Below are 27,918 nucleotides of genomic sequence, written 5' to 3' on the forward strand. Positions count from 1 at the left end.
CATTGGTAGATTCAGTCTGCGCATCCATTCTCGCCCCCCTTGGCAGATGTCATTGGTAGATTCAGTCTGCGCACCCATTCTCACCCCCCTTGGTGGATGTCATTGGTAGATTCAGTCTGCGCATCCATTCTCACCCCCCTTGGCAGATGTCATTGGTAGATTCAGTCTGCGCACCCATTCTCACCCCCCTTGGTGGATGTCATTGGTAGATTCAGTCTGCGCATCCATTCTCACCCCCCTTGGTGGATGTCATTGGTAGATTCAGTCTGCGCATCCATTCTCACCCCCCTTGGCAGATGTCATTGGTAGATTCAGTCTGCGCACCCATTCTCACCCCCCTTGGTCGATGTCATTGGTAGATTCAGTCTGCGCATCCATTCTCACCCCCCTTGGCGGATGTCATTGGTAGATCCAATCGGTGAGCCCATTATCATCCCCCTTGGCGGTGTAATTGGTAGATCCAGTCTGTGCGTAAAGACTGCGAATGCAATAGCCTGCATTGAGGCTAACGAGATATATTCTGGTGGAAGCAGGGTAAACTATGTAAATAGTAGCATAGCCTTGTTATGTTGACATACGAATTCATTTTACTTGAAAGCTCCAGTGAGACTAGTTAAAATAGAAAAGTAGTTTATTTTATGTATTACCTTTTACTTATTCTATGTTTTGTGCATTTACAGGTGGAATTTCCATCTAGATCTACATGTGCACCAACTCTCCCAGAAGGAAAGGAGAGTGGGTCTCTGCAGTGTCCTTGGAGTGATTTTCACTGACAGTACAAGTGCCACACTTAAAATACTGAGACATCAGAATTCAAAAAGAGGCCTCTTATCTCAGGGTTTAGGGAAGATGTCATGGAGGGGACATTTTATCCTCAGTTGAAAAAAAATAAAACCACGTTGTTAAGTTAAGGGCTACCATCAGCCACAGGGTGAATAAAATAAGGAGCCAGGCCACTTAATTTAGACAAAACTTATACACCGACACGGGAAACTCCTTTTTGGAACCATAGAGGGAAATATGAGCAGCTATTTCTTTTAAAAAATAAGCTGTGCAATTACCACTGATTTATGGGCAGCATTGTTTTTACATGAATCAGCTTTAAATGACCACTGATTCATGGTAATCACTTTTTAAGAATCAAAATAGACCCCCCTGTACTCTCCAGTGGTTTTGTCAATGAATAAGAAACTCTTGATTGGATATGTTAATTTACACGCACCACTCATTACTAGCACTGCACCGTCACATGGAGCACCTACATTTTCTCCCATTGTTTAGTATAGAAAATAAAATGCAATAATTAATTGCGTAACACAATCTTCTTGCCATTTTTTTTAACTTCTTTTCATTAACCAGGTGTCAGCATCCATAAACATTTACATAATCATAGATTGATTTACATGTTTCACAGTGACTTTCACAATCTGCGACTTATAGATATGTTATAATAATACTAATACAAGTGGCGTTCTCCTGTAAAATCGCCCTCCCACCCTCTCCCCACCTAGCTATTCAATGCCCCCCCAAACCCCCTATAATATTCCCACTGCTGCTAAACATTCCCTGGGGCATCCCCGACTCTCATAGATTGTCTTTTCCGCTGCTCAGCACCAATCCGGATCTCTTATCCACTGGGACACTTTTGGCGGCTGAATTGCCCCCCATGCCCCTGCAATATTCCTCTTGGCGACCATTGCAGCCATCTGTAGCCAGATTCTTTGAAATTTGGGCCAAATCTGTTCCCCAGAAACGCCCAATATATGTCACCTGGCATCCAGGGGGACTTCCTGTTCTATCACTTGTGACATAATCCGAACTACCTGCTTCCAATAGCTTTGTATGATTGGGCAGTCCCACAAGATATGGAAGAATGTGCCCCTCTGAGTACACCCCCTCTGACATTCCTCGGTTAATATGCGCCCCAGCTTAAACATAAGTGTGCTGGTGTAATAGGACCTATGCAGTATCCTCAGCTGGACCAATCTAAATCGTGCCCAGATTGCCACCTCCCTAGGACTCTGCACTGCCTCTGCCCAATCATCATCCTCTATCTTCTTGCCATTTTGGATGCATTCAGGGATAGATGACATGATTAACTCTTTATCCCACCCTGTACCTTCTTTCAAATAGAGTAGTTCTTGTATTGTTAATCCGATGGACCATTGTATATGTATACTGGATCTGTTAGTAGCTTGAAGCTAAAACTAATCTTCTGGCTAGAATCCTTTTCAGGTCTGGGCTGTAGACTTAGCTGTCTGTTGGCCATATCTGTTGTTCCTAATAAACATACACTGGGCCTTGGGTCAGGACCTTGCATATGATTGGATGGCTTTGTTGTTTGTCTCATTTCCCTGCTAACGGTCCGATGGCTCTCCTTCTTATACTTGTGTTTGTGCCACCCAGGAGCACTTCGGTCTCACGCTGATCTGAATGGATGAGTTGTATTTATCCACTGCATACCTGAGAGGACTCTTTTTTTATTTGTGATGAGCTTTTTTTTTGGAGTGCATGTGCTTCCTTTCCCTTTTCTCTGATCCCAGGTTCCCTCTAACACCCATCCTGGGACATGCTATCTTTTACTTCCCCCTCCATCTGTCGCTTCAACTCCATCCCGCTCCCCATGTTTATGGGTCACTTGCGGTTTCATGTCTCCTCTCCCCCACTCCTGGATGCTGCCGCCTCCACTCCCCATCCCTCTTCCCATCCTGTGATCATTTATTTTTTATTTTTTATCATGGCCGTCAGCTAGAGAGTGCTGCTGGGCCACTTCTCTCTTTTTTTAACTTTATGCGAGTTTTGTTTTATTTTCCAGTCTAACGTGGCCATCTTGACACATGTGCATGTATTCAACTGAAGAACAAGCATTGGCAAAGCAAATAGCTTGACATTTTAAAACTGACACCTACTGGCTTTACCAATGCTTGTCATATGTGCTTGCAATTATAAATAAGACGTAATACTTTTAGGGATACCAGGCCTCGTTTGCTAGTAAGTGCTAAATCAAAGAGCGGCTACACAGTATTCGAAGATTTCCAGAATAGGGTGTCTATGGAAAACCCTCTGCCAGTCCTTATAAAGTAATGCCTGGTACATGTTTGGCATATCAGACCCCAAAATCAAACTGTGTGATGAATCACAAGTCCATGCCATGGGCCTACAGTAAAAGTCTAGCTGCAAATTTCCTAGTAGGCGTGTGCTAAATCGTTTAATGGACCGACCACAGAGCTGAGACATGCAGCAGAAGCCTAAGTTGGCTGTCAACAGCTATATTTCAAACTCTGTCATTTGGTGGAAGTGTCTTTACAGCCAACAATGACTATTCTGAGGTGCCCAGGTACAAAAAGTCATCTCAGCCGACACAGTACGAGGATGCGAAACTAGGACAATGACTTCGTCAGACACCAACCACACCGACTGCTCAGAGTACCTTCAACACCCACATAATGTTTGCTTGAGAAAAGTGTTTTCACCGAGACAGATTCAATGTGCAGGTAGCATCTCCCAGCAGCCCCCACTTCTTGTACACACTAACTCAGTGCCATCCAAGACCAGCTCAGACTAGAACTTTGACGTGATAGGGACCCCTATTCCTACTGGGACAAATTCTTAATCAAAACTTTACACTCGAAAATCCTTTTTTTATTAAATCATCCTATCTTTGAAGTCATGTTTAGTGATTTTTTTTGTTGTTATGAACTTTTATTTTGCTACTTAAATATGTTCTTGGTTTTTAGCAAATCATGCCATATTTTTTTAATGTACTTTTCTAGAACCATGCTTGTTAGCTTCATTTCTAGGCTTAAACTCGGACGTCAGTCAAGCTTCTGAAGAGGAGTTATACAAAAACCTGTCGTTGAGTATTACATGTAACCCTTAATGTAACCCCAAATAGACTATGAAAAAGACTAAGAAACATTAGCAGAGGCCAGTACCGTATACACCGTATAACACCACAGAAAGACTATGTATTATTAGGTACAAACTGTAGTTCTAGAAATGTGCCTCACTCACATTTTGTAAGGCAGGGGCATTATTTCATAGACATCTGACTGACGGTCATGTTGATGCATCTGTTAATCCCTCAGACAGAAGTAGAACCCAGGCAGTATCACAAAGCAGGAAATATTTAAAATCAGGGTAGCAAAAAAACAGCTGCCACTTTAAAGTACTGGTTTCTATGACTGTATTGCCTCAAACCTGGCATCATGAAAATGCTTCAATATTGAACATCGAATCCTCACCTAACTAAAAAAAGAGCTCTGGTTGCAATTTGTGGTCGTACTGTTTCGGACGTTTGCGAAACTTCAGGAAAACATGTAAAATAGTTATACAGATATAGGTTTATGATGTGATGGAACTTAAGCACAGTTAATCAAATTTCACTCTTACATCACTACATTGTATTTGATCAAACTGCTTCCATGATTTCTGATCAGTTCGTACTTCTCTGTTGAGATAAATTCGTTTGACTTATCTGTTTTTCTGTCTATTTACTTCACCCCCCCCCACACTCATAATTAATATTATTTACCGCCAGTCTCCTCGCAGGCTTCAACAGCATTTGTGGCCATGAACAACCCTACTTTAGAAATTAAAGCAAGGATATTTGGGTGTCATGACACACGCTGTTGTCTAAAAACAACAGAGAGGTGAGAAGAGACGGATAAAGGCTACCTTTTCAGTTGTGAGAGCATTAGCCCTACACCAGAATTCTGACTTCTATACTGCGCTAAACTGTGTGACCTGGGGCAATAGCATTTATTTCCTTGCAATTTATGAGTCCTTTAAAACTAGGAAATTCCTTTAAAAAACAATTTGGTTCATAATAACTTTTTACTCAGTTGCTGGGGGAAATACTTATGGTTGTTCTTGTGTTGTATCTGAATCAGTTTGTAAAAAAATTAGTAAAATGCATTTGAAAGTACGTTCTTCAATTAGATGTATATTTTAATGAACAAATTCAATACAAAGTCCTTCCTTCAGCATAAAAGGTGTTTTATTCGCTGTTCGCGATAGCTAAGAACCCCTTACTTTTGAAGAAATTGGACATTTCCTGAAATATTGCAGCTTTTAACATTGACTCTTAATAAGACAATTCACCAGATCCTCCTGGGGACCTGAATAAGGACCCTCGAAAATCAGTCCCAGCTCTCAGACCCTTAGACCTCACATAGGTGTCTGCTAACCCTGTATAAAGACGTCTCTACTTTGGCTATTAAAGCCTCGTTGTGGAACCACTATTCGCCTGTAATCACCTGTAACATGAAATTGATGGAACTGTACTTAAGGTGGGTTTTGTAAACCAGTGCACGTATTCTTTGTATTTCAATATGACTTAATAACACGTTATAAAAAAAGGAAAGGATGGAACTACTCTACTGTAATACCTTATTACAGCTGAGCAGTGTCACCATAATGCCACCTGCTATATCCAGCAGATTGAAAGGCAGCACTCTCTGAACAGAACACTTAACTGCCACTTAAACAACTAAAGAAAATACTGGATTTCCAGCCCCCATCCCTTCTAGACTTTCTATTCTGAAACTCCACAGTCATTGGCTGCTTATGGTAAAAGGTGTATTATCTGCAACCAGGAGATCTTGTAGACTAGAGGGAGCAAAAAACACAAGGAGCTAATGAGCAGGGTGGGCCTGAGGGGCAGGAAAGTGTGGTATATTTGGACTGTGCATTATATGCAAGGCAGCTGGAATTCAGCGATTCTGCAGCCGCTATGATTTCCACCTAATTTTGGATTTGCTGCATTTGCCTCATATTCCACCGTCTGCTGCATTATTTGCATATTTCGCAAACACCATTCTTTTTAGCCAAATAGATCAAAAGTTAGTAATAAAAGAATAGCATCCCAATGTGGATTAGCAATGACAGACCGTTTGCACAGTTTACCTTGTGAGCTTTCAGTTGCGGCCAGGTGTTGACCTGGTACCAATGAGGCCCGACTTCTCCCAAACTGGCATTAAAAGGTGTTAAAAAGCCAAAAAATAACGAAATAATATTGTCACAGATTGTGCCGCATTATGCTGCATAATTTGTATTTTTTACCACCTAATTTTATTTACTCTAGTGCATAATATGGCCTTCCATTGCGGCCTAATTCCAGTGACCATAAACATAAAAAACAACATACACCATAGCGCAAGTAAAGATATTGCAAATCACAGCAGAGTGTGCCTTTTGGCTTCATTCCTCTAGAACACAAGGCAGCAGGTACTTTATTGCATATATTGCAGGTATGGCTTTTATTGAGTCACAAACGGCACAGAGTTTATGAACTAAAAGAACCAGGAATTATGTCATACTTGTGAATTACATTTCAAATTCACAGGAAATATGCCATCCTTGTGAATTATGGATTTCAACAAATGTGAAGGGTAGAAAATCCCTTTTTCTGCCAGAATTCCTGCTCACCAGTCTTTTAGTTTCTAAGCATGTCAATAAGGCCTTTTAGCATTGAAACGTCAAAACACACTGTCCAGTTTAATAAAGCCCCTGTTGTCTACCAGCATTATACCCCTGGATAGTACCCAAAACCTAAGCATTCTGTACATACAGAGTACAATTCTACAACCCCGCTTGCAAAGAGCAGGTGTACAAAACTATTACTCTTGAAGACAAAGCACAACAAAGTTTTAAGTATAACCGTGCAAATGACCAACTTAACTGTAAAAGTTTTCTGTTCTTTTTACCACATAGCACAGATGAATACATTGCCTATTATTGTATTCCACTTTCTGCTTTCGAGAAACATTTTCCTCTTTGGTGAAAAATATGTTTTGCCATTAAATCAACTATTTTAAAATAGATCATGGGTAATATCTTGTGGCCCAATACGACTACCTGGGGGTTCTCGTGACTTGTACAAACCACTCGCCATCGGCCTTCTTGTACACTGTCATGTCATCAAACTCGCTTGATGGTGCACTGATATCTGCAGCGCATCCTTTATTTTAAGTTACAAAGCAACTAATCTGTCAAATGTGAAACTCATGTTCCAATGTGTACACTTTTTTAACTTGACCATTCTTGGTTTTACTTGGGGAGAGGTTTGCCCATGAGGAGAGAACGTGCACTGTGCTGAACGGGATTTCTAACAGGCCCAAGGAATGTATGACCGCCAAGTTACGTGAACTGATTCAATATCAGCGAAGTGAGGAATGAATCTGTCAGCAGCATCCGAAGGCAAGGCAAACACTGCACCGCAGAAATCCCCTATAGAGCAAATAGATGTGGCTGAAGCACTGGCATGCTGTGTCCAGGGGCGTACCTTAATCACTGAGAATCAGGGGTGTAAATCTCAAATTTCCCAGCTAAAAAAGCAGGGGGCTTCAGGGTGAATGAGTGAAGTGACCAAGGTTTGGGTTGTAACCAAGGTTTGGGATGGACTCTTCCCATGAGGAGTAGAGTCTATAATGATTTGCATTAGGTGGGATTCTGGGTCTGATTTAGAGTTTGGCGGACAGGACTTTGTTGCAATGGGGACGGAGTACCCTGTCTACCAAACTTAAGATAAGCCTGCCAATTTTGAGTTGGGAGAACCGTAGGTTTTACTCAGATGCAGTAAAATGTACTCTGTCAGTGTAAAACTTCCTCCAATGGCCCGACAGAGTAGGTGCATCAGAGGTAAGGGCTGTTTGCCCTATTTAGAGGGCATAGTCAGATGTTTTTTACTGTCAGTCACCCTGGTTATATCCTAGCAGAAAGAAACAATAAAAAACTAAAGTTAGCTCCCATACCATGGGAGAAAACTTCCATGGACTGTGGATCATTTTGTTTATTTTACAAAAACAAACTCCTGTGTTGGGAAAGTTTGACTGTCAGCCTCATATTTGATGGAGCCATCCATCAAACTTTTCCTATATTGACAGAAACCACCATGATGGTGGTTTCCGACAATGTTTAGAGATGTCCACGCGACTGCAGACATCTCTAAATTTAGTGAGTGGGTTAAAGGTAGTAAAGACCACCGCCACCCTGTCTTCCCTTACTCCGTCTGCGAAACCTTAAATAAGGCACTCTGTTTAGAGTACCACAGTGGGTGGAAAATGATGACTTGGAATGCTGCCCTGAAGGATTGCCAGTGGTTAGATGATTTGCAAGCATACGTACCGTTCCATTGGATGTTTGCTGCCAGTAATAGCCCTAGAAACCTTAAACTGGCATAGGCTTCCTAGCCTACTACTGCCAATGTTCGTGAATTCTAAAAAGTAGAACATGTTCCTACATACAAGGAGTGCTTTGATTGGTGCAGATTTTCTACTTTTTGCTAAACTGGTCACTATATATATTATCTTTACGTTCCTGATCCAAAAAACATGAACAAGTTAAAACCTCTAGTGAAATCAGGCTGACAAGAAAAACTGACACAGACATAGACCTGACTCAGGGCCCGAGATCCAACTAAAATGCCAAGAATGCATTTGGGGTGGTGTCACACCCCAACTACCCCCAAACAAAGCTACGCCCCTGGCTGGCTCTCTAAGACAGGTATGACCATGCAAGCTTACAAATTGGAGGTTTGCCCTTATAATTTCCGTAAAAAATTCTCCTTTCAAGACATTCAATAAAAGGTGCCCCTACACTGAGAAATGTATACAAATCGTGGATATAAATGCTTATGTCTGACCCTAAATTGAAGATTTTCCAGTTGTGGAAAATGCACCAGTTAAAAGCACCACCAATCTTTTTTTCATCTTTTAACTACACTGTGTAAATATATTTCCATCTGGAAAACTATTTCCATTGGAACAGCGCTTAGGTGTTATTCACACCCAATATAAACACCTATGGCCTGATTCACAAAGGGCACCCCCAGTCAGGGCGGAGGGCCCGCAGTTGTGGCAGAGACGCCGCAGTCATGGTGGAAGCCCTGCAGTCATGGTGGGGGGCACCCTCATGGCAAAGGCCATGCAGCCATGGCAGAGCGCCGCAGTCGTGTTGGGGGGCACACATGTGGCTCCACCGCTGCATTTCATAGGTCCCGCCACGAGTTTGGGTCTCCGGCCACCATTGTCGGGCCTCCGCCACGAGTGCATAGTCCCTTTGTGAATCGGGCTCCTAGCCTTTGCTAGCACTGACTTCTTTGAGCGTAAACGAAGTTGCACTCCAGCCACAAAGGTTAGTGAATACCCTCAAAGCTACTGATGTGTGTTTACAATTACTTTTCAAATATTATACCTCTCACTCTCCCCAGGAGTGCCACAGAGGAGGTCACCATCTCTATTTATACCCTCCATCGCACTAAGTCGAATTTGCGGGCGTGGAAATGCACATATGCTGACTTTTAACAATGGGGATATGGGCATGTATAGTGCTGCAGGGCACTTCTGTTGACTTTACGTAGATGGTGAAAACCATGTTGTGATTGGGCGCCACAGTTCTTGCCTGCTGAATATGAAGACTTGAGTTTTAATCTCGGCTTTCCTCACACGATTAATTGTGCGACCGTGGGCATTGAACTGTAACGCGTTTTCCAAAATAACTTCATTTGTCAAAAACTGTGAGCACTCTGGAAGAGCCCCACCCCTCAGAAGCGCGGTGGTTGCATTAATTGGCGTTTAATCGCTTCAACCACAGAAGGGTGTCTGCAGGTGCGTGCCAAAGGAGCGCGCAAAAGACCATACATTCCAGCAAGCCACGCCCGAGAAATGCCACTGCCCCCAAAAGCACAACATAGATTTAAAAACACAGGTTATGAGATGTAATAGACGGCTGTTTACTAAGTAACATTGGTAATTTATGGTGCGCAGTTTCACAAACTGAACTGAGTCGGTCTTGGCACTTCAGTGCCATGTATTTACCTGCGCGCCATGTAGTGAGAATACGGGGTCTTGCGGTGCAGCTGTCACCTGTGGGACTAGGACAACTGGATTGTATTGGCATCTGGTGCCCAGTCCTGGACGGCTGTCTGCGCCTCGGTAGCGGCTGGAAGTGGAGGTGTTGTTGAAAGAGAACACACCTCGGTAATCCCTGGAGCATCAGTTACAGCGCTAAGAAAGGGCACGTTTGGGGATTAAAGTACCATATAAAACTAAAGTTAGATGTAATAGCAGGAGGAGCACGCGACGTCACGCCACGCAGATCGCTTCATTGGGCTCAGATGGAAGGAAGACGGAGTCGAACATGTCACGCACGCGCATTTGTGTGTATTTATAAAGCACCGATAAACTGGAGGCTCTGTCTTCAATATGCGCTCAACACATAATGTACCTACATAATAAATCCGCGGAAAATCGTGTTACAGAACCTTTATAACTAACTACGAGCCTTGCAGGCAACTGCGAAGCGACCACCACGCTCAGAATAGATACTATCCAAGCGGAAGTAATGGCTGGCCGAAAAAGCACGGGCACTGTGGCACATTATTTTCAGCATTATATTATTTTCAGTTACTAGCGCTTCAAAGGCTGCTCCTGCTGCTCCTAAGCGCTTTACATAGCAAGTTTTAAAGGGCGCCAATAGAGCTAACTCTAACCTCGTGTTTTTATTATGCCATGAAATGCATTCTCTCACTTTACCGTCCTTGGAAGGATGGAAGGCTGAGTGTGCCTTGCACCGGTCACTGCACACGACAGCGGCGAGCTGTAGCAGTTGGAAGTTCAGACTGGACTAAGAGTAACAGCCTCAATCTATGCAGCACTGCTAGAGCCGCACATAACAGTAGCAGGCAGAGGCGAAGCACGGATAGCGTTACCTGGTTGAGGCCGAAGTCCAGGTTGTTCTGCTGCCCCAGCAGCTGCGGGAATGCCAAACTCTGCTGCATGTCCTCCAGGGCTACGCTCTGTCCCAGGGCCAGTAAAAACAAAATACATCCCGCGTAGATCCTGCCGTGCACCGGCCTCGGGAGTCCCATCCTCATCTCTGACAGCTTGAATATTCCCAACCTCGTCCCTCTGCCCCCAAGCCCCTCTTATACAGGTGCCCTCCCTGACTCAGAGGGACCGCCGGCTCTGCTGCGCCCTTCCCGCCTCACTCCTGAGTCAGACTGCATCACGCAGCCCAGGCACGGCCCCGGCTTGATAGCGCGCTCTGTAATTCAGTTTGCTGAAGGTAGGGCAGTCTAGGTGGGGCAGACATCCCTTCGCCCCACCCTGGAAGCCAGACGGTCCGAAGAGTAAATCACAGACTGAGTAATGCGGCGAGTGCGTTCAGTCAGTCAGAGGTGCGACGGCTTCCTTCCTCTCAGCCGCATAGTTTCATCTGTGTGTCGGAGCCGTCTCCCTGCAAGCCCTTGCACGCGCCCACCGTGGACTGCTCGCTCAGAACGGATTTGTAGTTATAGGAGAGTAAGTTCACCGCCTCCTGAGAAGTACGCAAGGCCCTTACCTCGGAACGGTGTCCACGCGAGGGGCCGGTATCTCAGTGGGTTTCCACCACTTTGCTGGTTGCGAGCCATTGAATGACACCTCTCTCGACATGACAGGAAGAAGACAGCCAACCCATGGACGCTGATTGCCACCCCCATGTAATATTTCCAAAGTGTTAACTGTCTTTGCACTACTGGCACATTGCGTTTACACAGACAGGTCTGAAGTCCCTTGCAGGCCCCCATCACAGCATTTGCAGCTAGTTACACAAGAAATCCTAGCACTGAATGAATGCACAGAAACTGGCAGGTTGCAGGTGCACAACAGACACTGTCAAAACACAGCCCTGCAGTGCAACCTGACTAATCTGTAGTGGTATGGAGCGCAGGTGGTTCATTGCTTCCTTTATGCATCTATAGCCTTTCCATGTACTTATGGATCTATATATGTATTACTTTTTTCTAATTCAGCATATCCAATACACTACCCTATTTCTCACCCTATAGCTCTCTCAATAAATCTTCTACCTCAACTCACTGACTCATCTCAAACCTCTTTCTACTACTCTTTCCAATGCACTACCCAATTTCTCACCCTTTACCTCTATCAAGATATCCTCTACATCCACTCTCTCATTCATCCCAAACCCCAAACCACTACTATGACCTCCGAAATAACCCATTGTAGACTCCCCCCTACTCCACCCCTCCTTGCATCATCTGACACCTCTTTTACTATACCGATCCCCCAAAACAAGCCTTTCTAAACTCTTTCCTCTGATTCTTCCACTCCACATCCCTTTTTTCTCATCCCAATCCTCCTCCTCCTGCTATGCCCCCTCAAAAAATGTCTAAATCCTTCACTCTTCTATCCCTCCACCATCATTTTCAATCAAAATAACAGACTAACATGTGCACTTCTCAAATTTCATATTTCACTATACTAATTCACCACTAATCCTTTATGGGTTCCAAAGTAGCGTGCTAATCGCAGAAAAAGCGGTTCAACACCCCATCAGGGGTAACAAGCGCTATAGAAATGCAAACCTTCTTCCCTCTTCTATCCCTCTGCTATCCTTCTGAATTCAAATAACTGACTAACCGATCCACCACTCACATTACTTTCATACTTCACTATACTAATTCAACACTTATCCTTTATGGGTTCCGGAGTAGCGTGCCACTTGCCGAAAAAGCCCTTTGATGCCTCGTTAGGGGTAGTATATAAATGCAATTACAATGCAATACAATACAATGACAACTATTTCCACCGTCCAGCATAAAGAGTTTTGCACTGGTACCAAAAACACAAAACACATGTCCTTTCTTTTCTTTTTGAATTCTAGCATAATAGGTTACTCATATTAAAATTCTGCACTAAAGCAAATATGAAATAAATATTTCAAACTATTTTATTTCTGTTTACATTATGGAGTAAACATTTTTTTAAAAACATTTTTTATTGATGAAAGAAAAAGAAAAACATGAAGCAGCAATAAGACAGCATATAAGTATACAGCATAAATGTACATTTTTCAATACATTTGAGACCAGGGAGACACAGTAGAGACCCTTCCATTCCGTCAGACTAATACTTTCCAGCATATACAACAAGTAATTCACACATAGCGTGATAAACTCGCGAAACCAAGATGCACACTATTCGACACCCGGCAAGCAGGTGACTGCATTATTCAGTACCTCGGTGGGGGCATACCAGCCACATCAGAGACATCCAGCAGTCTATCCCGTTCACGTTGGAGTTCTACTGTGGAGGACAAACAGATTGTACCCCTGTATCTATTCCACCCCCCATTTGTAGTCCCATTTCTTGGGGCAGCCCCTATGTTTGAAGACATCTTTTTTGGCAAGCATTGCCCTGTCCATGTCAACTGCCCAGTCGCGTAGGGTCAGAACCGTCCCCACTCCCCAATTCTGGGCAATATTACGCTTTGCAATGGCCCACCCAAGCGAAGCCCATGTTTGCCCTATTTGCGTTAAGTCAGTAGCTTCCCCGATATTTAGAATGCATAATTTGGGGGAGGCCTTAAGAGATTTACCACCCGCCCACTCCATTTGTTGCATGACCCTGCTCCAGTACTGTTGCACTATCAAGCAGTCCCAAAGAACATGAAAGAAGGTTCCCGGTGGGTGACATTGCCGGAGGCACAGGCGGTCAGTCCTCCTTCCTATCTTGACCAAAATCCCTGCGTCTAAATATACGGGATGCAGGATCTTCAGATGGACCAGGCGCAATCTCATAGGGGATAGCCAGTTCTTGGGAGAGGCTAGAGCATCACGCCAGTCCTCATCTTCTAAGTCTCCCAGATCTCCCTCCCAGAGTTGTCGCAGACGCCTTAAGGGGTCTGGGTGATTGTTTAGGAGTAAACATTTTTTGACCAATTTTCAAATGTGAGATGTGAATTAATTTCACTTCAAGTAAATAATTGTGTAGACCAGTCTTTCAAACACAATAAATACATCAATTAAATCACACCATATGACATTTCCTTATTAAAAACATAGCATAAAACAGTTTATAAAGGTCATGTTTTTTTTCTTCAATTTCCTCTCTAATAACTATTAAATAATGTCTATAAGAAATTGGGTTATTGGTTGAGGGGGTATCAACCCTTCTCAAGCAACAACCACAATCTTTGTCAGGGTGAACCACAAATAGTCACAAAATTAACCTTTGCTTAAACCTCTGGTAGCTTGGCGCAAATGCAGTCAGGTTTAACCTAGTGGCACTGTGTAAAGTATTTATGTAGCACACTAACAGTAATAAAGTGAAAACACATCACAAGAAAAATCCCAAACCAATTTAGAAAATAGAGTACATTTTAATAAATAAAATGATACTAGAAGGACAAAAATCCAATCAGTATAACTGGAGATATTGAAAGGTTTCCGTAAAAATAGCAAGAAGCAGCAGAAAGCACTAACAGTAAGTATCTGGTCATGCTAGGCCGGTGAAAAATCATAAGTTCAGGCTGACCGCAATGGAGCGCTGGCCGGACACAGAAGCAAGTTTGGCCCACTGAGGATCGTACCTTATGTCCTTGGTGCACGGCCTGCAGGGCATTGCTTCGCGAGGCTTTGCATCATCCAGCGATGGTTCTGATGAAGCTGTATGCCGGGGCTTTGCATTGCTTGGCATCAGTTCCGATTAAGCTTTCCGCTGTATGTTGAGGCTTTGTCATGCTTCATGTTGCATCGTTTCGTGCCTGATTTGATGTGAACTTCAGTTAAGCCAATGATGCAAGCCAAGGGTCTAGGACCTGGGGAGGCACCTCTTAGGGATCAGAAACCCAGTCCAGCAGAGGCCAGCACGGCTCAGGCAGGTCCAGCTGCAGGTTCTAGAAGTCTAGTGCAGCAGATCAGCTGGGCAGTTGCAGAGAGGCATCTGGAGCTTGCTGTGTCCCTGTAGCTCAGACCGGCTCGTCGGGGGCCAAAACAGGGGAGAGCCATATCTTTGTGATGAAGGTCACGTCGGAGCGAGGGTGGAGATGGTGTCCCAGACTTCAGTGGCATGTTTGCAGAGTGATCTGACATTGATCAGGAGGCAATGGATTGGTTCTGTGGTGGTGTTGGCCGGCGGGGTGGGAGTGGCGTGGGTTTCTATGAGGGCGGGTGGTGCTAGGTTGCAGGTGAACTGGCATCGATGGCAGGTGAACGGTCCTGCTGTGGAGCGAAGGGATCCGAGACAGCAGTTGTTGTGGCGTCCAGGCTCCAGGGCTCAGAGATTTGCGTTGGAATACCTGTGGGTGTCCAGAGGGCCAGGGAGCCTGGCGCTGGGCACAGTCCAGGTGCAGACAGGCAGAGACGTGCAGGCTTTGGCGGGTTGGTGGCATGCATGCTGAGTGCGTCCGCTGTGCAGCCACGCTGCAGCCTACATGAAGCAGGTCCTGGGAGGGATGCTGGGGAGGCAGGAAGCGGGAAAAACTGGGAAAACGGCATAGGAGAAAACGGGAAAAAGAACAGCAAGGCACTGGTCCTGGAGCCTAGGGCACAGGAACCTGGGCAGGCTGACAAGACAGGCTGGCTGGCGAGGCCGACTTCAGGCAGGAGCAGCCTGGCAGCCATGGGAGGAAGGAGGTGACTGGCAGCAGGGAGAGCTGGTGAGAACCTGCTCTAATATGGCTGCTGAGATATTATCAGGGCCAGCAGCTCCAGCTAGAATAACTGGGATACAATGTTTCTAATTGTGGCTAGAGTAAAACGATCTACCAATGCTTCATCAATCATATATGGGTGATGGATTGGAGTGTGATCAGAGTAAGAGTACACATTTTTAAGAAAATAACCCATTGTTCTTCTAATATTATATTTGACAAGTGAGGGACATAATAATTTAAACCACATCTCACCAAATTCTAAAACATCTTTGTGTCCTGCAGATTTATTGCCTATAGAATTTGGGCCCAATATTTATTGTTATGCTCATTTTTTTCCCTAGTTAACAAAAGTCTATAATAATTTCAAAGCAACACGCATTGTTGTCTTAGATTCTCACCATAATTTGTTTAATTGTTATTTTTTCCTGAGATTATGTTTCAGACCACGACACAATTTATCAAACTATAGGGGAGCTATGCTTTATACTTTGAGAATTTAAAAAATGGGCACATTTTTCAAATATACTTTTAAACAATTGATCACACTCCTTATCAATAAATTCTTGGGTAGAAGTATAGGGAATACACACAGAGAGGTCTGTGGTCCCTTTCTTCAATAATTAATACTGTAAATTCTTTATAGTAATTAAACTTCTATGCAGAAGCTTATAATCAATCAGGCCTGACTATAGCCCAAACCTAAAAGTATAAACCATTGGGGAATTATTCTCAGTATTACTATTCCGACAAAAAACCATAAGAAATAAGTACCTTAGTCAGCCCTGAGTACCACTTTGTTAATTTGCAGGGGGGAAAGATAGCAATTGGAACATTGTAAACTGAGAGGAATTCCTCATTGTGTGTATCTACTATAGTGGATTCAATCTTTGATTAAAATCTCATTCTATTAAAATCATGGCATTTGGATAAAGTGAAGTTAATATATTCATATCCTTTTCTAATTGTTTCCACAGATTTGAAAATTTAGATGAAGCTAAAAATAGGGCATACACATTTATTGAAATCAACAATGAAACTTTATCAACAGTAAAACTTAAATTAACCTTGCATGAAATAATTCATCTGCATTCAGTAGAAATATTTGTTACATTACAATCTATTTCACAAGAAATTAGGGTTAAAACACCACTAAAGTGGCGACCAACCAAATTCACGGAAGCTTTAAGGAATACAGAAATAAGTCATCTATTTTTGTCCTCACGCAACCAAGTATCGTGGAGACAAATAACATCATGTTCTTTTACAATATTGTTCAAGTAGGAGACAAATAACATCATGTTCTTTTACAATGTTGTTCAAGTATTCTACGTTTATAGCCTTTTTAAGCCAATGGACTCTCCACACCATGATATGTAAATCATTAGGTTAGTCTACATTACTAAAAAGTGAACACTCTTATGGATCATTATGGAACCTCTGAAAGAGTGTGGGAGCACAGGGTCGAGGGACCCACAGAGAGGCAGGAAGGCACCGCAGTATTTGAGGTGAGTGGGGCAATATGAGCTTTAGAGTAATATCTGGCAGGTTGTCCTCCCTTTCACCACCTTCACACAAATTGCACGCTGGTGGAATGTTGGGCCAGGAAGGATCCTTCCTTTTATAACACTGTGGGTTGCACTGTGCTCCAAATTGTAATCCACAGTTTCACAATGCATCTCTGAGTACAGAAGAAGAAAGTCATGTGGGACAGTCCCCAGATGCGGAACATCTATATCGAAGTCCCTCATTATCAGGGGCCTCTAAATTATATGTTTTTACTTCCACTCAGAGAATTTGGCTGCTATATACAGCCAAAATTGTGAGTGAAAGCATGGGTGAATGAGGAATTACTTGGAGAAATCGGACCTGGTATTAGAGATTCCTTATGTAATTCCCAATTGAACCCTCAGGGTCAAACTCATGATGGGTCAAAATTGCCCCACGCCCGGAGATACTAATATCCTCAATATCAGTAACTCTGGGAGTGGGGAAAATCTGGCTCATTTGCCAGGCCATTGATGATGAAGGCCCGTCGTTAGCTGGTGTTTCGAAGTGAGGCTACATTATGAATGTTCAGGGGGACGAAGCCTCATCCCCATAGGAGTGGAACCCATTGGTTGCTCCACAGGTAAAGAAAGGATGACCTCATCACCAGGAAAGGAATACATGCAGCATCACATAAAGCTGGAGATTGTGCACCTTAGCTTTCTTTGTGAAAGATTCCTGGTGAAATAATCAGGGCAAAGAAATCTCCAGATTTTGCAGGGAGGTGGAGCGGGCTTGCGAGAAAGGCATTACATGCATTTCTTACTGGGCACTAGTGGTCAGTCATTTAACTGCTACCTTTGCCAAAAATATGAAGAAACACTAAGGACCAGATTATAAGTCTGGCGGTCCCAGGTCTGCCAGACTCGTGGTGGCGCGGCGGTGGCAGATCCTCCCACCGCCACACCGGCTGTCCGACTGCCCGATTACGACTCAGGCAGTCGGACTGCACTAGGACCGCCGGCTCCGCCAGGGAACCGCCATTCCCTGTCATTTGGAGCGGCAGTCAGAGGCTGCAATATGCTCAGCGTGACTGCTACGGTCCAGCCAAGCATATTACGAATTTCTTCTCTGCCAAGCTTTTCATGGTGGATCCACTGCCATGAAAAGCCTGGCGGAGAGGAAACAAAGACTTAGACATATGTGGATCCGCACAGGGGGGCATAACATGTTACCCCCTGGGTGCATGCAGATAGGTTCCTGCATTGCACGAGCGTTCGAGTCCATGCTGTGCAGGAACCTTGTGAGGCATCCCCATTTCAGTGCCCTTTTAAAAGGCACCGCCGCCTTTTAAAGGGCACCACAAGGGAGACCACAATGCTGCCCGCCAGACCACTGTAAAGTAGTAATCTGGCGTGCGGGCGGGCGGGCCGCAGTGGCGACCTTCGGCGGAGCAGTGGCCACCGCTCTGCTCTAAGGTTGTAATCTGGCCCTTAGTGATGGCCAAAGGTCTGATGGGCCCCAGCTGATACTGGGTGATGAAGAAGGCAGGCAGGGGCTAAGGACATAAGGGCTATCTAGAAGAAGAGAATGGATGCTAATGATCCTGACCTTTCAACCAGACAGCATCATTGTCCTGCCTGCTTCAGGAGCAGTCAAGCTTCCAGCAAGGGGGAGGGGGGGATATAACAGAAACCCTTTTCTCTTCAAACCCTCCCATCCAACACAGTCCCAGTGTAGAGGCAAGTAAGGTTGCAATGGGTGCCCAAAAGTGTGAGACAATAGCTGGCAAGGAAGGATTTGGAAAGTGGCACTGAATAAAACAAGGTCATTTATAGAAGGAGTAAGGCACCTTTATAGTGTCTGTAGGCTCTTCCAAATGTCAATCTTCAGGAATCCTTTCCACCTGTTTGTGGGACCATAAATTGCTTTTTACAAATCTTTTGATACAGAGCTTTGCTAGTTGGTAGTGAAAACACGTGTGTATTTTATGCGGCATAGCCGGGGTCGCTGGAATCATGCACTTTTGCGACTGTGATGTTTTTCACACAATTATAGACTTGCTGCATTTGCCACATAATCCAACTTCTGATGCACAATCTGCAGATTTTAACAATAAAAAATGTGTGTCCTGCTCAAACGGTTCAAAAGCCACATGTGTTGCCGCCCAGTGGGAGGCCCTACACAAAGGTTGACAGGTCATCTTTCAGTTGCTTATTACTGTATTTGGAAATTAAACTGGAACTAAAGAAGTGAAACATTTTCCCAGACACGGTTCACATGTGAGAAACTGACAAAATTATGCAGCTCTAGTACCATAAAATGTGCCGCATTATGCAGCATAATTTGCATTTCATGCACATAATTGAGTAAACCTTGCCACAATTAGGCCCTTCCCTGACACATAATTTAAGTGCCCCAGGGCATAGCCAGTCCCTGTATATATTTGTGTCCCTGTGCCAATTCCCTTCATTTTAAAAGAAGCATCAGTGTGAATTGAATTGATGCTTCTTTTTAAATGAAGGGAATTCATGTCCTCCCACTGGTCCCAGATTCATCGGTAGGGACCAGCACTTATTGTTAGGAATTGGGTTTTATTTTTCATAATCAGACTATAACCCTGAGCTAGAGAGAAAGGCAGAAAAGGAAGAAAGAAGGAGGAAGGGAAATATAGAAAACCACTAACAAGGGAAGAAAGCATGGATAAAAAAAACTGCAACAGTGTCAATAAAGAGATGGGAAATGTACAGTGTTGTAAGAAAGAGGCATGAGGGGGAATCAAGAGTAGGAATCTGTGGCACTTTGTTGCCTCAGTAATCATCAGCAATGGTGGAAGGCTCCTAAGAAAAAACATTTGACCCTGGCACTTATTTTGTTTCACATTTTACGGTCAGGTGAGGATGTACACCAGCTTCAGAGGAGATGAGCGGGAAGATCTAATCCACTTGGGAGTTGGGCTGTCATGAGGTACCCTTGTTCCACTTGTGATCCCCTGACTGTGATGTTCTCTCTTCTTTCCTCAAAGATTGTGCTAATCCTCCTCTCACTTTCTCTAGGATAACCAGAAAGTAACTCAATGTAGGGTGGGTGATTAATCTGTCTGGATAAGCAGGAGGATAGTCATTCCATTCCATTTCTCAGAGGTGTACTGTGGGTTGCTGTGCTGCTTCTAATTTGCCTCCCTGGTGACATTTACAGCACTGGCACTTTGATCATGCACTGGTGATACCTTCCTAGAGGCCTTCAGCAGTTCTCCTATCATGAAGGTAGGATGGTTGCAGAAGGGTAGGCTGCAAAATACTTCTCTGAAGGAGATTGGACGGCTCTTGCTGAGCAAGCCATGATGCAGCTATAAAAGAGTTTTGTGCAAGATAGTAGGGCAACCTTAGACACTGCCTTGATGTTGGTCTGCGGCACCCAGTGGACGGCCATGTAGCTGCTTTAATCGAGCTCACCCGTAGACAGGAAGGTAAGCTTTCATAAAACCCCTAAGGACAAGGAGGTGGCAGGAATGAGCGCCCACATGTTGTGCTGAGGAAGATTTTTGTTTTTATTCAAGAGACCTTGGTGTGTTCTGGCTAGCAATTAATACTTCAGTAGCCAATGTACATGTCTTTTTACTTTTGAAGCACTGAATTGATTCTATGCAGCAGCTGCCAGTAAGGCAGTGAGTAGAATTTGTACATAGACACAATTAAATCCCAGAAATGAAAAATATTTTTTGTTTTTTACTACTGTGACGTAATACAAGTGTACAAGCACGATTGGAAAACCCTGTTCACAAAAGTGGGTGATTTTAATGCCAGTGTAAAATATAGATTTATAGATGGGTAGTTGTCAGTAATAGTGATTTATCTAATCTCGGGGTTCTGAGAGACATCATAGACAGCTAGCACTCTCCTCTTATTGTCTGAAGTCACTAAAACCGCTAGGGTGAAAACCCTTCCGGTTATTAACAGGTGTCCATTTACAGTTCTGTATGGCTTCCATTTTAAGCATTCCGTGTAAATGGTGAATTGGAATTCACCACTGTAAAGTCACTGTAGTGACAACAGTTCACTTCTCTGACATCAGCAATGGTAAGAGGTGACTTTCCTTCTAAACACCCATACATCTACATTGAATTGTGGGAGACAGTGGCTCTCTACGAAGTTTGGCGGTGGCGCTGGCTATGCCTATCTTTTTATGTGCCGAGTTCACCGGTCTCTCCGCAGTCTACACTTACTAATAACTCATTTGTGAGTATCAAAAAAATAGTAAGCTTACACAAAAGTGTACGTTTAACTTTGTCAGTCAGGCTGTATAAAATTATATTGACCAAAAATATTGGTTAGTCATATGAAGTATATGAATCAAAAAGATCCAAATGGGTTATTCACCATAGATAAATATAATGTCTTGATACTAGGGTGTATTGAGTTTATTATTTTGCAAAATCTAGGTGCTCCTCAAACATCATTAATATAATACAGAAATATGTGAGCTGCAACCAGCCAACATGTTTCGACCTCTGAAAGGCTGCAATACATTTTTTGTCAAGGTGAAAAAGTTGTATTTATATGTCCAAATCAATATTTAAAAAAAAACAAAATTCAGAATGTATCATTTATGCCCACATAATACATCTATATTGTAGAAAGAAAAGAGTAAGAGAAACGAAATCATAATATAATTATACATTGCAAATAAAACAATACATGGAAATACAATTCCGGCTAATTAGAGACATTACAAAATGAGACAAATACAACAAATAGGGATTGCCCATAGAAAGAAACAAAAAGAAAAAATAATAATAATAATTTGTAAGCTTAGTATTCCTCACAATATTATAGAGTTTACTCTTATAGAAAGCATATAGTATAGTGCGTATATATAAAGAATTTATGACGTTACAACGCATGCTTTTACAACCCAGTCTTTACATCGCAACTACCATTACATCGCACGATTTTACAACGCATGCCATTACAGCTAATTTTTAATAACTACCATTACAACGCATTCCATTACAACGCATACCATTACAACACATACCATTACAACGCATAATACTATTAGGGCAACAGTAGGGTAAGTGTTGGATAGTGTAGGGGTAAAAATTACTATTCCCACTCCAGTGAGTGCAACAGAAGGGCAAGTGTTGGATAGTGTAGAGGTAAAAATTACTACGTGTTGCATAGTGTAGAGGTAAAAATTACTATTCCCACTCCAGTCGGTGCAACAGTAGGAAAAGTGTTGGATAGTGTAGGGGTAAAAATTACTATTCCCATGTATCCCAAAACCCATACCCACCCGCATACAAAACAAATCTCGATTACTTACCTTATAATGCGTTCTAATGGCATGTGTTGTAATAGTATGCGTTGTAACTGCATGCGTTGTAGTGACATGCGTTGTAATGGCATGCATTGTAATGTCATGCGAAGTAAAGGCAGTTGCGTTGTAACAGTTGCTTTGTAAAGGTAGGTTGTTGTAATGACTGCGCTGTAAAGGATGTTTCCCATATGTAAATGGTGTCAGGGTATGTTGCATAAATTTAGGACACTGCACACATGTGATCAGTTTCGATAGAACAAGGTAGTGCTAGCGTGATTGTATACATGCATGTGGGGCCATAGAAAACGTGCATGTAAGCCTTTTTTGGAAATGGATCCCAGGAAGTAATTAATTGGTATACAGGTGATAATGCAGTTTTGGCTAAACAAGAGAAAACGCTGTAAGCTTGATATGAAAAACGTCACATAAGGTACAAATGAATGACTCTTCAGTGCGAACAGCTCATAATCATACATGGGCAGCTACCGAAAGCGGTCTTGTTACAGCCTAAAATTTCAGGCTTACTGGAAGATCACAGTTTGTCCAAAACATTGTAGTTGAGGTAGTTTAAGGTGAAAACAAGGAGGCATCACGTTAAAATGGCTCAAATGATGAGCGATCGCCAGATACGAGTGAAGGAGAAACACGGTGCTTACCTTATGCGTGTGTGGTCCATCCGTAAAGAGTCTCTGCGGTCTCATGGGTTTGGCATTCCCTGTTTTTATGTGGCTGTTAAGGTGACAGTCACGAGCGAGAGAATTTATGGCCGATTAGTAGTAATATTACTACTGGTACAAAGGTCATGTGCATCTAAGGTTATGACGGCAGGTGACCATACTGTGACCATGAGGGGCAAGGAAAAAAAGGCAGTGGCCATCTTATAACGGGTTAGTCAATGTATAAGGGACAAGAATCCTTTACATTATATCGATCGACACACTGGCGTAACATTACCTGTCGGTTATGAGAAGAATACTGGTGCACTGAAATAGACGGTACTGGTTACATGTTGGATGCAACCCACCTATAGGTTAGTCATTTAAGATCCAAGAATCAACCCTGTCTAGGTGTCGCAGACCCCTTAGATCATTACCCCTACACTAGACGGAAACCCTATAAAATTGTAGCTGAGTAGCGATTAATAAGAGTGATGTTTTTCACCTCTGTGTTTTTAGTGACACCACAGAAAAATACGTTCTCTCTTGCTGTCTGTTATGCCAGTCAGAACCCCTCATTGTAAAACACCCCCATTGTTAAAAGTTACCCATTTATAGTTCATAAGTAGCGCAAGCCAACATATCCTGAAGTTTGCGTGAGTCTAGATAGTGCAATCACTTACTCAACATTTACCTACTCAGAAATGTAACAGCAAATTCTGAGGGTTGAGGAAGCAAACATTTCCCTCTTCAAGCTTTTAAACTCTAGGGCCAAGTACGCTCGACATCAAGTCTTTCTCCACAGAAAGGCCTCAGAGGCCTGCACAGGAATCCACTGAAGCAAGAATGGGGCTGCTGCTTGAGAAGAGATAAACTTACTGCAAAGTTTTGCACTTTTATAAAAAACCTTTTGGGAGACCAGTAGGAGGGGTGATATAGAAGTAATGCGCAAATCTGAGGAGAGCAATTATTTTGATCGCCGGTGATGAAGTTCATAATGGAGAGAGATGGCCTTTATGAATAGAACTAGACAGCTGGTTAACTAAGGATTTGTTTGGCAGTTATGTTGCTTATTAGCCCAACAAAATGACATTAAAAGGTGGCACCAACCTAGAACACACAACATTTTGTTCTTGAACTGACAAACCCACAAAAAACATTTGGCTAGGTAGGTGTTGTATTTCAAATTGCATTTACAAAATGGGATTCATTTCTTGGGGCCCAGAACACAGGTCTGTCTAGTGGCCGTAGAGGATTGTAGCAACCACAAATCCAGCAGGCTCATTTTCTTACCAATTGTTGGTTCCTTCCTTAGGCCTAGCTTGACAGCAAAGCTGTGTGCAAGACGTATTGCCCCAATAAAAAATAAAATATATATATACTTAGAATGGACTTTGGCTCCACCCAAAGGAGTATTACTCTAGTACCTCATGCTATTGGCTATATCGTGTATCATCCCAACTTCCAGGAAGTGCTTCCATTGGCCTTCCTGACAGACTATTTTACATCTGAAAGTACACTCAAGCATCACACTGTTCAGTTGTTTACATTCTTGATACATTCTGTAGATAAAGCAATTCTTTTTGGCTACTTTTTTTCTACAATACTTGCAAAGCCAATAGGGCAATCTTTAATGTCCTAAACAGCATTCATGAATATAGCATAATTGTGAATGTCTGTGGTGACATGCGTTGACACGTTAAAGCCAGAACTATATTTCCACCAATCCAAGTACGGTTCATCAACCAGAATCGAATGCCTTGTTTTGTCATGTCCAGTAATTGGCAGATAGTCAATAAATCATAAAGCAGCCAGGGCACCGCTGAGTTAACAACCACTGACTAGAAGTAGCATTAGAGCAGTTGCAGGTAAAGGAATGCTGCACCTAACAGGAGAGTTCACAATATCACTTAGCAACAGCACTGCACCTCACTCAGAAGAGCATCAACACACAGCCGAGTCATACCTGGCATGAGTCACCCTGATATTCCAGGGGGCAGGAGCATATCTCCACATGGTACGCAGTACTTCCGCGACCGGAAGTGGTGGCTTCCTCCAGCCCGACCTCGGCCAGGCTCAGTCTCTGGGTCTCTGTGAAGTAGAGAGCTCGGATGTGCAGAGCGTCGAGGCTGGACAGCACCATCATCATCTCCTCCCTGGACACTGGGGTATTGCTGCTCGCATGTCTGAAATTACCCTAAAACATGAAATCATTGCGTCACATTCAGTGCTTAATTTGTAAATAATTAAGTGCCAGGGCACTTTTGGAAGGCTACTGCAGCCTGTACCACCCATACCCTGCCAGCGCTGCCATTGGCAGTACCAACATAACACCTAAGCATTGACATCCTGTAAGTTTGACCATTTAACCATTTCCGGCCACACAAAGCTATAATAATGGCATGAGAGGCTGCTATTATTCGTTTTAAGTGCATATTGACTTAATAAACACTGTTGCTGTGCTCATTCCAAAATTAAAAAAGACAACACCACTATGTGGTGGGCTGTCACTAGAGCAGGTGCTGACAATTAAATGCTGGTGCTGAGTACCAGAAACCACCAGCACAAATTAATCACTGGTCACATCCTGGCTACCATCCGCCATGATTCGTGTTTTCCCATTTTTTAAATACACAACTAAGGGTGTAAATATCTGTCTAACAGATTTCGAGATACAGTTTTCCTTTATACCCCATCAGTTAAACCTATTCCTAAAGTATTTCTTTTTTAAATCGTTTGCACATAAAGCCCCTATTTGTGAAAAATGATCCGGGGCAGATTTAGAGGGGAATCACAATCTCCTCGAGCCTTTTTCAATGTGCTCATGTGGCATAAAACTATTTCAATGCCTGCAGCTATTAGGTGGAAGGAAACGATTCTGTGTAATCTAAGCCTGCATGTATGGACAGATTTGTGATCGGTCTTTGATTAAACTTGCGTCATTTGGCAGCCCAGCCCCTCACTGCTTCTGTATCACACTTTAAGGCGATTGCTCCATTGGGTTCTTTTTCGTTTCTATTTACTTTTGTCTTCATTTTATTATGCTGTGTCTCGTTACTCTTTATTTGTTTGTCTCTATGTAGATCTTTCTCTTTTCTTCTCAATAATTTCATCTTGTTGCTTATTTTCTCTTTTCAAATCTTTATCTTCCATTTATTTCGCATTCTGTTCCATCTTTCTAACTTTCATTTCCCCCGTTCCCTCTAGCTTTCTTATTAATGCATGTATTTATGTGCAGACGTTTTGCTATTTATTTAGTTTTCTTTATTTTCCACCTTTACTTATTGGTATTTTCTTATTCACAATACTTTTTGTACATTTCTGTCTTTCTATTTTATTTGCTCTCCTTATCCTACTTTATTTTCTCGTGATCTTTTCTTTCTGTTTTCTTTCCATTTGTTATATCTTTTCTGCATCATTACATTTCTTTATTTATCTTAGTCCGTTTTCCTTATTGTCTTCATTTGTATTTCGCCTATTTTCACTATCTTCATTTCCCTTTCTTATTGTTATTACTTTTGTATTTAGTCACCCTCTTTCTTTGTCTTTTTGATATGGTTTTCTTCATTTTTGCTGCTCTTCCGCATTCTTTTTTTATCCATGTTTTTCGATTACTTTAACTTTTCTTTTCTGATCTGCACTTATTCTTTCTCCTTTACGTTCTTGTTTTTTTACTTGTAAGGTTGTATTGGAAGCTGTCAGATGAAAAACAGCCAAACAAAATTGGAGTGCCGAGAATGCAGTGAGTAAGAAAAAGTTAACAAAATTAGAAATCTGTCAACTAAGGCCTAATTTAGAGTTTGGCAGACGGGTTACACAGTCACAAACGTAAATGATGTCCCAGCCACTGCATTACAAGTTCCATAGGAATGATGGAATTGCAAAAAGACGAATAAAATATCCGTCATGTTTATGGCAGAATAACCCTGTCCACCAAACTCTAAATCTGTCCCTAAGTTACTTATGAAACCCACCCTACTATGCACTGTTCATGTTCTCACAGATGACATTACAGACTGCATAAAAATGACATCATATATCACCTTACCATTGACGTCATCAATGATACATCTTAAGCTATAATGGGGCAGAGGTGCTGCAACCAGAGGTTGCCTGGCATTGCAAAGGACCAATGCAGTGGGCTCTTGGGGGAAGTGAGCTGAACTCAGTGCCATTATGGTGGGTAGGTCCATGTCCCAGAGCATTCAGGGCTTGTCTGAAGCAAATGGCCAGCTTTCGAAGATGGAGGAGAAGAGGCCCGGGATCAGTGCCTGAGGCGTGAAGGTACTGCGCACTGTGGGGAGATCGCCATCTTGGGGGCTTGCCGGTCTGGAGTGACTGCGTACTGCAATTTACATGAGGCCCTCAGCGCGGCACTGGGGCATCGGAGAGCTCCCCTCAACAACGCTGAAGATATTAGAGGAGTTGGAGAGCGGACCGGATGCACCCGTTGGGCCGGCGGGCTCGAGGGCTATCTCTGTAGATGTGTGGCCCGAGGCCCATACTCACAGCCGCCACTCCTGATTGCCCGCTCCACCGGGAGCTGTGGAGCTCTGCACTAGCTAAGCACTGGCTTGTGCAACCCTGAAGGTAGAGGAGTGGGAGTCGTGGGTCGTCCCCTAGAAGCGTGAAAGTGTGGCGCCCCCCTGGGGAAGGCCTGTAATTTCCATCTTTGGGTCCTGCCGGGCTGGAGAAACTATACACCGCATCATAACTGAGGCAGCACACTCCTATAGTGCTGCACAGTGGACCCCCGGGAGGTGTGGTGGGTAACGGACTGCGCCCGGGCCCACCCCTCTGGGCAGAAGCCTGACCAGCGAGCTACACTGCACCTTGGAGGGGATCGCCGTACGCTAGCATGGCGGTGTAGGTGGGAGAGTCGCCTTACGATACAGAGAGCATCGTGGCATTTCCCCGGATAGGGCCAGTGGAGCCCGGAGTGTCCGGGTGCCCGGCATCGGTGCGACCAGACGGAGGAAGGGAGAATCCGGAAGACTTGTCCACCCCCAGGCCAATC

The 27,918-nt window shown here is 43.4% G+C and overlaps 1 protein-coding gene across 1 annotated transcript in view; it reads right to left on the reverse strand.

Moving 5' to 3' along the window:
* LAMA3 (laminin subunit alpha 3) overlaps positions 1-27,918 on the reverse strand; it is an 881,606-nt gene that overhangs the window by 134,132 nt on the left and 719,556 nt on the right. The window contains exon 44 of the mRNA XM_085605753.1: positions 24,868-25,098. Coding sequence (XP_085461879.1) covers positions 24,868-25,098 — 231 coding nt within the window. The remainder of the gene's footprint in view (positions 1-24,867; positions 25,099-27,918) is intronic.

This window comes from Triturus cristatus, chromosome 5_1 (assembly GCF_964204655.1).
Source record: "Triturus cristatus chromosome 5_1, aTriCri1.1, whole genome shotgun sequence".
NCBI classification, from domain to species: Eukaryota; Metazoa; Chordata; class Amphibia; order Caudata; family Salamandridae; genus Triturus; species Triturus cristatus.